The sequence below is a fragment of the Entelurus aequoreus genome, linkage group LG07 (assembly GCF_033978785.1).
Source record: "Entelurus aequoreus isolate RoL-2023_Sb linkage group LG07, RoL_Eaeq_v1.1, whole genome shotgun sequence".
Classification (NCBI taxonomy): Eukaryota; Metazoa; Chordata; class Actinopteri; order Syngnathiformes; family Syngnathidae; genus Entelurus; species Entelurus aequoreus.
In genome coordinates, this window is record NC_084737.1 from 1,569,889 (window position 1) to 1,587,388 (window position 17,500).

The following is a 17,500-nucleotide window of genomic DNA, read 5'->3' on the forward strand; positions in this document are numbered from 1 at the left end:
TTCAAACATATATCAGTTAAACACATCGGGATGTCACGTGTTATCGTGACCAAAACGATCACAGTTATTAATATCCACATATTGGTGAATGTTAGCATACTCGGGAAAATGTTAGCTCTTTGTGCTAAGTTTGCGTATTTAAACCTAAAAATGATGATTTGTTGATACTTTGTGCCGTATTGGAAGTATGTTTTTGTCTCTTATATTAGCATGCTAATGTTTTATTCTAACTTTTTATCTATTTGTGTGTGTTTACACCTACAAATACGACATCTTGGTTTTGTGTGATAGGCATGTTATGCTAGATTTTTAAAGAATTGTACTTATTTGAACCTAAAAATCTACAAAAAATAAAATTATATATATATATATATATACATATAAACATAGATTTTTAACAAATGTTACTTATTTGAACCTAAAAATCTACAAAAAATAAAATTATATATATATATACATATAAACATAGATTTTTAACAAATGTTACTTATTTGAACCTAAAAATCTACAAAAAATTAAATTATATATATATATACACATATAAACATAGATTTTTAACAAATGTTACTTATTTGAAACTAAAAATCTAAAAAAAATTAAATAATATATATATATACATATAAACATACATATAAACATATATATATATATACACAATATATATATACATATATACAATATACATATACACAATATATATATACATATATATATATATATATTGTGTATATGTATATTGTATATATGTATATATATATTGTGTATATGTATATATATATATATATATATATATATATATATATATATATATATATATATATATATATATATATATATATATATATATATATATATATATATATATATATATATATATATATATATATATATATATATATATATATATGTACATATACACAATATATATATATATATATGTATATATATATATACACAATATATATATATACATATACACAATATATATATACATATACACAATATACATATACACAATATACATATATATATATATATACATATACACAATATACATATACACAATATACATATACATATATATATATATATATATATATATATATATATATATATATATATATATATATATATATATATATATATATATATATATATATATATATATATATATCCATCCATCCATCCATCCATCCATCCATCTTCTACCGCTTATTCCCTTTGGGGTCGCGGGGGGCGCTGGAGCCTATCTCAGCTACAATCGGGCGGAAGGCGGGGTACACCCTGGACAAGTCGCCACCTCATATATATATATATATATATATATATATATATATTTATACATATATGCATACATATAGTGTACAGTATGTATATATATATATATATATATATATATATATATTTATACATATATGCATACATATAGTGTACAGTATGTATATATATATATATATATATATATATATATATATATATATATATATATATATATATATATATATATATATATATATATATATATATATATATATATACTGTACACTATATGTATGCATATATGTATAAATATATGTACTGTGTGTATATATATATATATATATATATATATATATATATATATATATATATATATATATATATATATATATATATATATATATATATATATATATATGCATACATATAGTCAAGGTGTCTGTGGTTTAATTGTATACAGTGTCCAATACCGGGGTAGAGTGCACTATACGTTAGGTCAGGAAAAATCACAGAGGCTATTTCATCCCTACAAGCCTGTTTCGCAGGTTTCCCTGCTCTTCAGGGGATTTCATAAAACCCTGACTTCTGTTTTGTTTGATCAGCCGTTTTTTTGCCGTTTTACGGACACCGTTTGGAAACATTTAAGGTAAAAACATTTACAAAATATTTCTGTGTAAATAACTCATTTCACAACTTATCTGAGGTTCAGAGTCCGGTGCGGCTTACATACGGAAGATATTTTTTTTCTTCTACAGTTTGGAAAATACGGTAAATCAGTGTGAATATTTAAGAGGGCACAAAGTTTGGCACCCAGGTCAAAAAAAGGTTAAGCTTTGTCAACTGTTGCCCAAAGATGAGTTGTTAGTAAACAAGGTTCAAACAAGTTCCAGAATGTCCTTTAACTTATTAACCTCTTCTTAATGACTCTGAATGACGGACATGCAAGCGAGCGTGAGTGTTTACTTACATGTTGTGCAGCACACACCAGCCACAGTGAGGGTCCCCGGACCCCAGGCACGCCTCGCAGGAAGCGTACTGCTCGCAGCTCTCCACCGGCACCCGTGTGACCTTGGAATGAAAGAGGCAGCCAATGACTTCCTGCACGCCGTCTTACCTACGTTAAGTATGCAAAGGTGACACCCGACATATGTCCTAATCACTTGGCCCAGGTGTATCAAATCAAGCACTTAGGCATGGAGACTGTTTCTACAAACATTAGTGAAAGAATGGGCCGCTCTCAGTGATTTCCAGCGTGGAACTGTCACAGGATGCCACCTGTGCAACAAATCCAGTCGTGGATTTTTCTCGCTCCTAAATATTCCAAAATCAACTTTATTATAGGAAAAGTGAAGAGTTTGGGAACAACAGCAACTCAGCCACCAAGTGGTAGGCCACGTAAACTGACAGAGAGGGGTCAGCGGATGCTGAAGCGCATAGTGCAAAGAATTTCTGCTCCAAACGTCATGTGACCTTCCAATTAGCCCACGTACAGCACGCAGAGAGCTTCATGGAATGGGTTTCCATGGCCGAGCAGCTGCCTCTAAGCCAAACATCACCAAGTCCAATGCAAAGCGTGGAATGCTATATGTAAATAAACAGAATGCCGGCAAAAACACTAATCAATCAATATCATCAAAAACACTAACATCTGACCTTCACTTGCTTTTTTCACTGAATAGTCCACGGCAGGGGTGTCAAACGTACGGCCCGTGGGCCGGATTCGGCCCACAAACAGGTTTTATCCGGCCCGTGAGATGAGTTTGCTAAGTATAAAAATAAGCAGAATTTTTTGAATGAAATAAACTGCTGTGTTTTAAATGTATCCACTAAATGTCACAATGGAAATTATTTAGATTAGATTTAGATTAGATTTAGATTAGATTTAGATTAGATTTAGATTAGATTTAGATTAGATTGAGATTAGATTTAGATTAGATTTAGATTTATTGGTCCCCATTGGGGAAATTAATTTTCACTGTCGCACATTTAAACAGTAGACATTACACATCACGGAACCAAAATAACAAAAAGACATCACACATGACCAACACATTTACAGGCTACATTTGTGTCCTAGAGCGTGAATGGCTACAGAGGGGGCGGAGCTATGTGTCCTGTACATTATCTGGGCACACATTTTATTATGCTGAAATAATTTGTATGCCCCTTCAACATCATGAGCGATTAATGAAATACGCCCACATTCACAAGTGTTGTTGTAGACCAGTGTTTTTCAACCTTTTTTGAGCCAAGGCACATTTTTTTCCTTGAAAAAATGCGGAGGCATACCACCAGTAGAAATCATTAAATAATTATACTCAGCAGCAAATATTGATCATAAAAAGTCGTTGTCGCAATTGTTGGATATGACTTTAAAGCATAACCAAGCATACATCAATATAGCTCTTATCTCAAACTAGGTGTACTGTCACCACCTGTCACATCACACCCTGACTTATTTTGACTTTTTTTTGCTGTTTTCCTGTGTGTAGTGTTTTACTTCTTGTCTTGCGCTCCTTTTTCTCTTTTTTCTGTATTTTCCTGTAGCAGTTTCATGTCTTCCTTTGAGCGATATTTCCCGCATCTACTTTGTTATTAGCAATCAAGAATATTTCAGTTGTTTTTATCCTTCTTTGTGGGGACATTGTTGATTGTCATGTCATGTTGGGATGTACATTGTGGACGCCGTCTTTGCTCCACAGTAAGTCTTTGCTGTCGTCCAGCATTCTGTTTTTGTTTACCTAGTAGCCAGTTCAGTTTTAGTTTCGTTCTGCATCGCCTTCCCTAAGCTTCAATGCCTTTTCTTAGGGGCACTCAACTTTTGTTTATTTTTGGTTTAAGCATTAGACACCTTTTTACCTGCACACTGCCTTCCGCTGTTTCCTAAATCTACAAAGCAATTAGTTACCTGCTGCCACCTACTGATATGGAAGAGTATTACGTGGAAATTCTGCCGATCTCCAGACAGTACAGACACTCAACAACGGCCCATTATTTGAGGATTATAATTACTGCTTTGCAAAAAATATTTTTTACCCAAATAGGTGAAATTACACGGCACAGTGGTTGAAAAACACTGTTGTCGACGACGCTACATGTGTAGAGAATAAACCACATGTTAGTACATCAGTTGAGGAAAATGGGTTTTGTACAATAATAACATCCTGTAATTGGATTTGGATATTATTATTCACTCCATCTTCTGATAGATTAAAAATGAACACCAATGGGAGCATTTAAAAAAGACTCAATTCCAGCCTATTTGACTGATTGAACATTATTACATCATTTCTTCAGAAAGTAGAAATGACGACAAAGGAAGATAGAATACTGTTAACTGCAACATGTACGTTTAAAACACAAAACAACAACATTATCATTTGAAAAATTTTCAAGTTGTGCTTTTTCTATTTAAAAAAAAAACCCAACAACAACCTGATGTCTTATTTTTAAGTTATCATGCCATGATTTTACCAGTCTGACCCACTTGGGAATAAATATAGCTTACTCTTAAGGCCCAAGCTGTTTTTTTACATGCTTTTTTTTTAGAGATGTCCGATAATATCGGCCTGCCGATATTATCGGCTGATAAATGCTTTAAAATGTAATATCGGAAATTATCGGTATCGTTTTTTTTTTTTTTGTTTTTTTTTTTTTTTTAAATCAACATAAAAAACACAAGATACACTTACAATTAGTGCACCAACCCAAAAAACCTTGATTCCCCATTCACACAAAAGGGTTGTTTTTTCTGTTATTAATATTCTGCTTCCTACATTATATATCAATATATATCAATACAGTCTGCAAGGGATACAGTCCGTAAGCACACATGATTGTGCGTGCTGCTGCTCCACTAATAGTACTAACCTTTAACAGTTAATTTTACTCATTTTCATTAATTACTAGTTTCTATGTAACTGGTGGGATTTTAATAAAAAAAAAAAAAAATTGTTTTGTTTTTTTTCATTAAGAAATACAATCATATGTGCTTACGGACTGTATCCATGCAGACTGTATTGATCTATATTGATATATAATGTATATATTGTGTATTTTATGTTGATTTTATTTAAAAAAAAAAAAAAAAAAAAAAAAAATATATATATATATATATATATATATGATTTTTTTTTTTTTCATAAAGAAATACAATCATGCGTGCTTACGGACTGTATCCATGCAGACTGTATTGATCTATATTGATATATAATGTATATATTGTGTTTTTTATGTTGATTTTAATTTAAAAAAAAAAAAAAAAAAAAAAAAATGTTTTTTTTTTCATAAAGAAATGCAATCATGTGTGCTTACGGACTGTATCCATGCAGACTGTATTGATCTATATTGATATATAATGTATATATTGTGTTTTTTATGTTGATTTTAATTAAAAAAAAAAAAAAAAATTCATTTTTTTTTATTTCTTGTGCGGACCGGTACCGGGCCATGGCCCGGTGGTTGGGGACCACTGTTCTATGTAACTGTTTTTATATTGTATTACTTTCTTTTTTATTCAAGAAATTGTTTTTTATTTATTTATCTTATTTTATTAATTATTTTAAAAAGGACCTTATCTTCACCATACCTGGTTGTCTAAATAAGGCATAATAATGTGTTGATTCCACGACTGTATATATCGGTAGCGGTTGATATCTGTATCGGTTGATATCGGTATCGGTAATTAAGAGTTGGACAATATCGTAATAACGGATATCGGCAAAAAACCATTATCGGACATCTCTACTTTTTTTATTTCTCTTTTCTATTTGGGCTTATTGGACCCTAATTAAAATAAAAACTAAGAATCATCTGTTTATATGATGTACTTAGTCCATAAGTACACAAACGTGTACTTCATGTGTAGTGACATGCTAATTCTTATTTTTACAAGGAAGTGATAGAAAGACTTAATGACCAAGCTATGGAGATATCAGGAGAACAAAACTGCATTTAGTTGAGATAATAATGAGTCATATGTTGGAAAATCACCATTATTATTATCATTATTTTTAATTATTATTAATTATTAATACTTAACAATAATGATCACAAATTATTAATCAGTATTAATTATGATCAATTATTATTAATTATTAAGTATTAATTACCAACTATTAATTATTATTATTATTTGTAAGGACAAGTGGTAGAAAATGAATTATTAATCTTCTTGTTCATTTACTGTTAGTATCTGCTTATTTTCTCTTTTAACATGTTCTATCTACACTTCTGTTAAAATGTAATATTAATATTAGTAATTATTAATAATTATTATTAATTATTATTAAGTATTAATACTTATTTTTAATTATTATTAATTATAAATACTTAATAATAATGATCACAAATTATCAATCAGTATTAATTATTACAAATTATTAATCAGTATTAATTATTTAAATTATTATTAATTATTAATTACCAAATATTAATTATTAATTATTATTATTATTTGTAAGGACAAGTGGTAGAAAATGAATTATTAATCTACTTGTTCATTTACTGTTGATATCTGCTTATTTTGTCTTTTAACATGTTCTATCTACACTTCTGTTAAAATGTAATAATCACTTATTCTTCTCTTCTTTGATGGATGATACCACACATTAAGTTATCAATTTGATTTTACACTTTTTTTCCCCCCAAATTCCATTGTATGTTATACTCTTCTGACACCACCAGATGGCAGTATAAGTGTCCACATAAGTGGCCATAGGACCCCAATTCAGTAGTGTACACCATTTTGGAAATAAGAGCTAAAAGGTGCTGTCCACACATGTGGCCACTAAGGCCTTTAGAGGTTTTAATGTGGCCCCTGAGCTAAAATGAGTTCCACACCCCCCGGGTAAGGTTCAAGCCCTTATCGGAACACAAAAAGGAATAAAATGTTTGGTGATTGTCTGTGTGAAGAATGCCGCAGCACTCCAAAGCGTTGCGATAAACATCGCAGATTATTCCGTTCTGTCTGCCAGATCTCCCACTGGCTGCCACGCACGCGTCTGCCAGTGGGAGATAAGACGGAAAGTTGAACGCTTTCCACGGGGGACGACTGTGAGAACTTGGGGTGTTAACAAGGACATCATTCAGAGCCACGCACAGTGAGAGTAAACATGGACAAGGAAGTGATAGAAAGACTATATGACCAAGCTATGGAGATATCAGAAGAACAAAAACTGCATTTAGTTGAGATAATAATGAGTCATGTATTGGAATATGGGATCCATTATTTAAATATGTTTTAACTACTAAATCAGTGTTTTTCAACCTTTTTTGAGCCGAGGCTAATACTTTTCCGTTGAAAAAATGCGGAGGCACACCACCAGCAGAAACCATTAAAAAATGAAACTCATCCATCCATCCATCCATCTTCCTCCGCTTATCCGAGGTCGGGTCGCGGGGGCAGCAGCCTAAGCAGGGAAGCCCAGCCTTCCCTCTCCCCAGCCACTTCGTCCAGCTCTTCCCGGGGGATCCCGAGGCGTTCCCAGTCTTCCCAACGTGTCCTGGGTCTTCCCCGTGGCCTCTTACCGGTCGGACGTGCCCTAAACACCTCCCTAGGGAGGCGTTCGGGTGGCATCCTGACCAGATGCCCGAACCACCTCATCTGGCTCCTCTCGATGTGGAGGAGCAGCGGCTTTACTTTGAGCTCCTCCCGGATGACAGAGCTTCTCACCCTATCTCTAAGGGAGAGACCCGCCCCCCGGCGGAGGAAACTCATTTGGGCCGCTTGTACCCGTGATCTTGTCCTTTCGGTCATAACCCAAAGCTCATGACCATAGGTGAGGATGGGAACGTAGATCGACCGGTAAATTGAGAGCCTTGCCTTGCGGCTCAGCTCCTTCTTCACCACAACAGACCGATACAGCGTCCGCATTACTGAAGACGCCGCACCGATCCGCCTGTCGATCTCACGATCCACTCTTCCCTCACTCGTGAACAAGACTCAGAGGTACTTGAACTCCTCCACTTGGGGCAAGATCTCCTCCCCAACCCGGAGATGGCACTCCACCCTTTTCCGGGCGAGAACCATGGACTCGGACTTGGAGGTACTGATTCTCATCCCAGTCGCTTCACACTCGGCTGCGAACCGATCCAGTGAGAGCTGAAGATCCTGGCCAGATGAAGCCATCAGGACCACATCATCTGCAAAAAGCAGAGACCTAATCCTGCAGCCACCAAACCGGATCCCCTCAACACCCTGACCGCGCCTAGCAATTATGTCCATAAAAGTTCAGAACAGAATGGGTGACAAAGGGCAGCCTTGGCGGAGTCCAACCCTCACTGGAAACGTGTCCGACTTACTGCCGGCAATGCGGACCAAGCTCTGACACTGATCATACAGGGAGCGGACCGCCACAATCAGACAGTCCGATACCCCATACTCTCTGAGCACTCCCCACAGGACTTCCCGAGGGACACGGTCGAATGCCTTCTCCAAGTCCACAAAACACATGTAGACCGGTTGGGTAAACTCCCATGCACCCTCAAGGACCCTGCCGAGAGTATAGAGCTGGTCCACAGTTCCACGACCAGGACGAAAACCACACTGTTCCTCCTGAATCCGAGGTTCGACTATCCTGCGTAGCCTCCTCTCCAGCACGCCTGAATAGACCTTACCGGGAAGACTGAGACCCTTGACCCTTTATTGGTCCCCGGGAGCCCTGAAGGTTAAAAAAAAAAAAATCTATATATTTTGTTATGGTTTGAAAGTGAGGGTTGGACTCCGCCAAGGCTGCCTTTTGTCACCGATTCTGTTCATAACTTTTATGGACAGAATTTCTAGGCGCAGTCAAGGCGTTGAGGGGATCTGGTTTGGTGGCTGCAGGATTAGGTCTCTGCTTTTTGCAGATGATGTGGTCCTGATGGCTTCATCTGGCCAGGATCTTCAGCTCTCGCTGGATCGGTTCGCAGCTGAGTGTGAAGCGACTGGGATGAGAATCAGCACCTCCAAGTCCGAATCCATGGTTCTCGCCCAGAAAAGGGTGGAGTGCCATCTCCGGGTTGGGGAGGAGGCCCTGCCCCAAGTGGAGGAGTTCAAGTACCTCGGAGTCTTGTTCACGAGTGAGGGAAGAGTGGATCGTGAGATCGACAGGCGGATCGGTGCGGCGTCTTCAGTAATGCGGACGCTGTATCGATCCGTTGTGGTGAAGAAGGAGCTGAGCCGGAAGGCAAGGCTCTCAATTTACCGGTCGATCTACGTTCCCATCCTCACCTATGGTCATGAGCTTTGGGTTATGACTGAAAGGACAAGATCACGGGTACAAGCGGCCGAAATGAGTTTCCTCCGCCGGGTGGTGGGTCTCTCCTTTAGAGATAGGGTGAGAAGCTCTGCCTTCCGGGGGGAGCTCAAAGTAAAGCCGCTGCTCCTCCACATCGAGAAGAACCAGATGAAGTGGTTCGGGCATCTGGTCAGGATGCCACCCGAACGCCTCCCTAGGGAGGTGTTTAGGGCACGTCCGACCGGTAGGAGGCCACGGGGAAGACCCAGGACACGTTGGGAAGACTATGTCTCCCGGCTAGCCTGGGAACGCCTCGGGATCCCCCGGGAGGAGCTGGACGAAGTGGCTGGGGAGAGGGAAGTCTGGGCTTCTCTGCTTAGGCTGCTGCCCCCGCGACCCGACCTCGGATAAGCGGAAGAAGATGGATGGATGGATGGGTTTGAAAATGAAAAATATATCAAAATGGCCCCCGTATGCTTAAATTTTTCCGTGTGTGGCCCTCGGTGGAAAAAGTTTGGACACCCCTGACTTACAGCATCATTCCAATCATTCATTTCCCCAAAATAGAAATGCGGACAAAAACATTTTTTTTTATAGAAAACAAAAAGGCCCATTTTCCAAACGACGTCCCCACAAACAACACGTATATCAGCCCGGAGCCACTAATGCATGTCCTCCTCGTCGGCCGCCTTAACAACAAAAGCTTACAGCGGATTCATAGCGCGATAATAGTCAACCGCCCCCGTCTGATAACTATTATAATGCAACCATTACCCGAGCACGTCCTTTTTCACAGGACACCAAATGGCAGGAGATTACTATCATTACTTGCGCCTGCACAAATACCATGTTAGCATTACAGTCTGATAGAGGACACACACACACACACACACACACACACACACACACACACACACACACACACACACACACAAAACATGTCACACTCATGCACAACGAGGCAAAAGAATGGAACACAATGAGGTTTAGTGATTGGGTGGTGGATGATGAAAGGCTTCAATTATTGAGTTTGAGGAAACAGATAATGTGCCGGGTGGGAAAGCCGGAGCCTTGTGTCTTACACAGTAAGTATGAAGCAGCCCTGTTGTATCAAATATGGCATTTCCATCCCCGGGTTTATTTGCGGCGGCGGAGCATTCACTAGCAGAGGGCGGGGACGGGAAGACCAGGTAGGTACAGAGACATACAACATATGACACCTCCATCCAGGTTGTATATATAAGTATATACAGTATGTCATGTAGCAACATTTAGCATAACATAATATTTACGGACGTACTTCATGTGTGCCAACAAATTAGGTTTTGTCAAGACTTGGTCTGTGGCGTGGTTTGTTCTCCCGTGGTGCAAAGGAATTGGACCAAATGTGGCGTGCAGGTGAGGACATGTTTAAAGGTCTACTGAAATGAATTTTTTTAATTTAAACGGGGATAGCAGATCTATTCTATGTGTCATACTTGATCATTTCGCAATATTGCCATATTTTTGCTGAAAGGATTTAGTATAGAACAACGACGATAAAGATCGCAACTTTTGGTATCTGATAAAAAAAAGGCTTGCCCCTACCGGAAGTAGCGTGACGTAGTCAGTTGAACATATACGCAAAGTTCCCTATTGTTTACAATGATGGCCGCATGAAGTGAGAGAGATTCGGACCGAGAAAGCGACAATTTCCCCATTAATTTGAGCGAGGATGAAAGATTTGTGGATGAGTAAAGTGCAAGTGAAGGACTAGTGGGGAGTTGAAGCTATTCAGATAGGGAAGATGCTGTGAGAGCCGGGGGTGACCTGATATTCAGCTGGGAATGACTACAACAGTAAATAAACACAAGACATATATATACTCTATTAGCCACAACACAACCAGGCTTATATTTAATATGCCACAAATTAATCCTGCATAAAAACACCTGCGTGTTTGTTATGCTAGCTCCTAGCTCCTCTGCTAGCTCCTAGCTCCATAGAACACGCCAATACAATTCAAACACCTGATCAACACACACAATCACTCAGCCCAAAAGACCGTTCACCTAACCCAAGGTTCATAAAGCTTATATATTTTAAAAACGTTACGTACATACGCAAAAAAAAGTTGCGCACATACGGTCAAGCGATCAAATGTTTAGAAGCCAAAGCTGCATACTCACAGTAGCACGTCTGCGTCTTTGTCATCCAAATCAAAGTAATCCTGGTAAGAGTCTGTGTTGTCCCAGTTCTCTACAGGCGTCTGTGTATCGAAGTCAAAAGTCCTCCTGGTTAGAGTCTCTGTTATCCGAGTTCTTCCATCTTGACCGCATCTTTCGGGAATGTAAACAAAGAAGCGCCGGCTGTGTACTGTCGTGGCTGACTACGTTCGAAAAATACGTCCATTTCGCACCGACAACTTTCTTCTTTGCTTGCTCAGCTTCCTTCTCCATAATGCAATGAACATGATTGCAACAGATTCACGAACACAGATGTCCAGAATACTGTGGAATTATGAAATGAAAACAGAGCTTTTTCGTATTGGCTTTAATGTGGAAGGCATACCCGTGTTCGCCGGGCTACGTCACGCGCATACGTCATCCTCAGAGGCGTTTCGAACCGGAAGTTTAGCGGCAAATTTAAAATGTCACTTTATAAGTTAACCCGGCCGTATTGGCATGTGTTATAATGTTAAGATTTCATCATTGATATATAAACTATCAGACTGCGTGGTCGGTAGTAGTGGCTTTCAGTAGGCCTTTAATATATTAACTCAAAAAAGGCTCAAAAGGGGATAAACAAAAAGCGCTCACAGCGGAGGGAAAAAAACTTGACTATGAAAACAAAAGGCGCGCACAATGGCGGAAGTACAAAACTAGACTATGAAAACAAAACACTAGCACAAAGGCAAAAAACTATGAACAATAACACAACTTACTTGACATGACAAGAGGGGCAAAAGGAAGCGCAGCATGGATCATGAGGGTGAACAGAGTGATGTCGCCTGGCAACAATGGCCTTAAATACTGGTGACATGATTAGTGAAAACGTGAGGCAGGTGCGTGACATGAGGATGTGAAACAGGTGCGTGACAAGACAGGTGAAAACTAATGGGTGACCATGGAAAACAAACCAATCAAGGAAGTGCAACCAGGAACTAAAAAAAGAGCCCAAAACCCAAGCAAAACAAAAACATGAGTAACACAGACATGACAGGTTTGTCCCCATGCCGATATTTTGGTACCGGTACCAAAATGTATTTTGATACTTTTCTAAATGAAGGGGATCCAAAAAAAAAAAAAAGGTCTTATTGGCTTTATTTGAACAAAAAAAATCGTAGGGTACATTAAACATATGTTTATTATTGCAAGTTTGTCCTTAAATATCATTGTTATATATTGCATATATCAGGGGTGTCCAAACTTTTTCCACTGAGGGCCACACACGGAAAAATTAAAGCATGTGGGAGCCATTTTGATATTTTTCATTTTCAAACCATAACAAAATGAATGCATTTTTTATTTATTTTACCTTTAGGGGTCCCGGGGACCATAAAGGGTCTCAGTCATTAAAATGTTAAAAATAAGTCAGATTATATATTTTTTTAAATTATTAAACGCTTACAGTAAATCTCTATATCAACTTCAAGTCGATATAAAGTAATACACATTTAAAAAAAATGTTTTATGGCTTTTTTGTCAAAAACAACTTTGTTTTTTTTATAGTAAAACTGAAATATGCAGTATTTAGTAATTAGAGCCCTAAAAGATCAATAATGCAGGACACCATTGATTTTAATTATTTCATATTTTTGAGTAATCACAGTGAAAAGATAAATAAAAAAATCACAAAATATATTTGGGATCCAAAAGGTGCCCCACTCATAAAGTGATACATTTTTATTAGGTTTTTCTTTTACTTTCATCACTTAAGTTACGAGATCAACTTCAGATATATCTGTCCATTTTATGCTGGAACTATTATTTTGTTTGTTTTATGCGCTTTTGTCAAAGAAAACGTTGATGTTTTTATATGGCTACTACACAATATAGGCAATATTTACCACATAAAACATTTTAAAGGGAAATATTTGAAGTAATTGGAGCCCTGAAAATAATTCATTATAACATGGATTTTTTTTCATTATTTTTTTTTTTTTTGGAGCAATGGCAAAAAAAAGAAAAATAAACAAAGACAAAAGAAAAAAAAAACAGCCTGCATGGCAGCTTTTGTGTCAACATTGCAACTTTTTCTCGTTAGATTTCACCTCATTCCACTTTTTTTAATGTTCTTTTTTATTTTTACAATAGTATTTCTAGAATGTGTGGCGGGCCGGTAAACAATTAGCTGCGGGCCGCAAATGGCCCCCGGGGCCGCACTTTGGACACCCCTGGCATATATGATATAGACACCTGGGGATAGGTTGATTGGCAACACTAAATGGTCCCTAGTGTGTGAATGTTGTCTGTCTATCTGTGTTGGCCCTGCGATGAGGTGGCGACTTGTCCAGGGTGTACCCCGACTTCCGCCCGATTGTAGCTGAGATAGGCTCCAGCGCCCCCCGCGACCCCGAAGGGAATAAGCGGTAGAAAATGGATGGATGGATGGATGGATATAGACATAATATAATATAATATAATATATCAGTATATATAATATACTGTACATATATTATGTAAATATTACGTACACCGTATTTTTCAGACTATAAGTGGTAGTTTTTTTCATAGTTTGGCCGGGGGTGCGACTTATACTCAGGAGCGACTTATGTGCCATTTTGGCAAGTTTCACAAATTAAAGAAAATAAAGGGAGCCACAAAAAAAAATTTAAAATTTAAAATGAAAAACACCGCATACAAAGCTCTTTGTGCTATGTTAATCAGGGGTCTCCAACACACGCACCGGCACGCACTTTAATGTGGAAATTTGATGTTAGTGCGGCCCGCGAGTTTTGAATGAATGGCGCTTGATAGCGTCATACTTGCCAACCCTCTCATTTTTCCCGGGAGACTCCCGAATATCAGGGCATGATGACACTGCATTTGGCGCCCTCTACAGTCTGCCCTAGCAGTGTACCTGCTCGACCACATGTAGAATGCAGTTTCAGCTTGCTCACGTAAGTGACAGCAAGGCGTACTAACTCAGCAGCCACACATCTTACACTGACGGTACCAATACCCAGAATCCCATGCAGCTCTAACTCTTCCGCTCAACCAACGCACGGAGAGGGGGGAGGGGGGGTTGATGTGTGGGGGGATTTGGTGGTAGCGGGGGTGTATAATGTAGACCGGAAGAGTTAGGGCTGCATGGGATTCTGGGTATTGGTTGTGTTGTGTTTATGTTGTGTTACGGTGGGATGTTCTCCAGAAATGTGTTTTTCATTCTTATACATATTTGTAACGTAACAATGTTAAAGTTGTTTGATACGGCAACCGTCAGTGTAAGCTGTGTGGCTGATGAGTAAGTATGCTTTGCTGTCTCCTACGTGTGCAAGTAAAAGCAACATACAACTTGTGGCCGGGCTGGCACGCTGTTTGTAAATGCTATAGAGGACAATTACTGCAGTGCAATTAGGGCACTCCCTTTATTTAGTAATTAAAGTGTAAATAGGATTATATTTTCCCTTGGAGTTACCTATGAGAGACACTGAGATCCATAAATCTCCTGGGAAAATCTGGGGGGTCGGCAAGTATGTAGCTGAGCCGCATCAGAGTGGTCAAAGAGCCGCATGCGGCTCCGGAGCCGCGGGTTGCCGACCCCTGGACTAGACGTATAAGATTTCATGGGATTTAGCGATTAGGAGTGACAGATTGTTTGGTAAACGTATAGCATGTTCTATATGTTATAGTTATTTGAATGACTCTTACCATAATATGTTACGTTAACATACCAGTTGGTTATTTATGCCTCATATAACGTACACTTATTCAGCCTGTTGTTCACTATTCTTTAGACATTTTAAATTGCCTTTCAAATGTCTATTCTTGCTGTTGGCTTTTATCAAATACATTTCCCCAAAAATTGCGACTTATACTCCAGTGCGACTTATATATGTTTTTTTCCTTCTTTATTATGCATTTTCGGCCGGTGCGACATATACTCCGGAGCGACTTGTACTCCGAAAAATCATGTTTATGTTATATTTTATATCGCTATATTTAGTCTATGTATACCTGCATTTTCCTTTCCATCCTTACACTTTCCATCATTGTAACTGAGCTACTCTGTGGAACAATTTCCCTTGTGGATCATTAAAGTTTGTCTAAGTCTAAATAAAATAGTGAACATACTAGACAACTTGTCTTTTAGTAATAAGTAAACAAACAAAGACTCCTAATTAGTCTGCTGACGTATGCAGTAACATATTGTGTCATTTATGTACCTATTTTGTCAACATTATAAAGGACAAGCTGTAAAAATTGATTATTAATCTACTTGTTCATTTACTGTTAATATCTGCTAATGTTCTGTTTCAACATGTTCTATCTACACTTCTGTTCAAATGTAATATTATTATTAGTAATTATTAATTATTATTAAGCATTCATAATTATTTTTAATTATTATTGATTATTAATACTTAACAATAATGATCACAAATTATTAATCAGTATTAATTATTATCAATTATTATTAATTATTTAGTATTAATCACCAAATATTAATTATTATTATTATTCATAAGGACAAGTGGTAGAAAATGAATTATTAATCTACTTGTTCATTTACTGTTAGTATTTGCTTAGTTTCTCTTTTAACATGTTCTATCTACACTTCTGTTGAAATGTAATATTAATATTAGTAATTATTAATCATTATTATACATTATTATAAAGTATTAATACTTGTTTTTAATTATTATTAATTATAAATACTTAATAATAATTATCACATACTATTAATCAGTATTAATTATTATAAATTATTAATCAGTATTAATTATTTAAATTATTATTGATTATTAATGACCAAATATTAATTATTAATTATTATTATTTGTAAGGACAAGTGGTAGAAAATGAATAATCAATCTACTTGTTCATTTACTGTTAATATCTGCTTATTTTCTGTTTTAACATGTTCTATCTACACTTCTGTTCAAATGTAATAATCACTTATTCTTCTCTTCTTTGATACTTGACATTAGTTTTGGATGATACCACACATTTAGGTATCGATTTGATACCAAGTAGTTACAGGATCATACGTTGGTCGTATTTAAAGTCCTCATGTGTCCAGGGACGTATTTACTGACTTTATAAACAAAATATACATTTTAAGATTTTTGTTGTTGTTGTGATTTTTGTAAGAAAATGTATATTTAAAAAAAGATCATTTGCTTTTTGAAGTTGCACACTTTATAGCTTCATTTTATTTATTTTGTTTTATTAAAAAGGAGGTAAATAATTAAATATAATAACAATTAATAGCAATAACAAAATAATATAATAATATAGTGATACATTAATAAATACATCAATGATTAAATGCAGAGTGCTCACATATATCCAGTATTCGGCTTAACACCAGTCAGAGTTTATCACCTGAGGGACCAAGTAAAAATAATAATAGTCATTTTATTTCAGCACCAGAGGGATCCATATCACAGGAGGAAAAACATACAACGATAAAACACAAATAAAATAAATACAAGCAGGAATAAAATAAATAAAAACTTGTAAAGGAAGTAAGTAGACATTACAGGGTTCATTTTGATTAATCATGATTGAATGTCATTTAATTTTACTAAATGAAGTAGTATATCAATCGTGTTGACATATATATGTGTATGTATGTATGTATATACTGTAGTGTTGTCCCCATACCAATATTTTGGTACCAAAATGTATTTCGGTATTTTTCTACATAAATAGACCACAAAAAATGTCATTATTGGCTTTATTTGAACAAAAAAACGTACGGTACGGTATGTATGTATATGTATAAATGTGTTTACTGTAGTGTTGTCACGATACCAATATTTTGGTACTGGTACCAAAATATATTTCGGTACTTTTCGGTACCTTTCTAAATAA

The 17,500-nt window shown here is 36.6% G+C and overlaps 1 protein-coding gene across 4 annotated transcripts in view; it reads right to left on the reverse strand.

The window, feature by feature from the left end:
* Window positions 1-17,500, reverse strand: part of LOC133653263 (plexin-A1-like) — a 684,271-nt gene that overhangs the window by 256,717 nt on the left and 410,054 nt on the right. For all 4 annotated transcript variants that reach the window (XM_062052348.1, XM_062052349.1, XM_062052350.1 and 1 more), the window contains exon 5: window positions 2,228-2,328. In XM_062052348.1, the coding sequence (XP_061908332.1) occupies window positions 2,228-2,328 (101 nt within the window). The remainder of the gene's footprint in view (window positions 1-2,227; window positions 2,329-17,500) is intronic.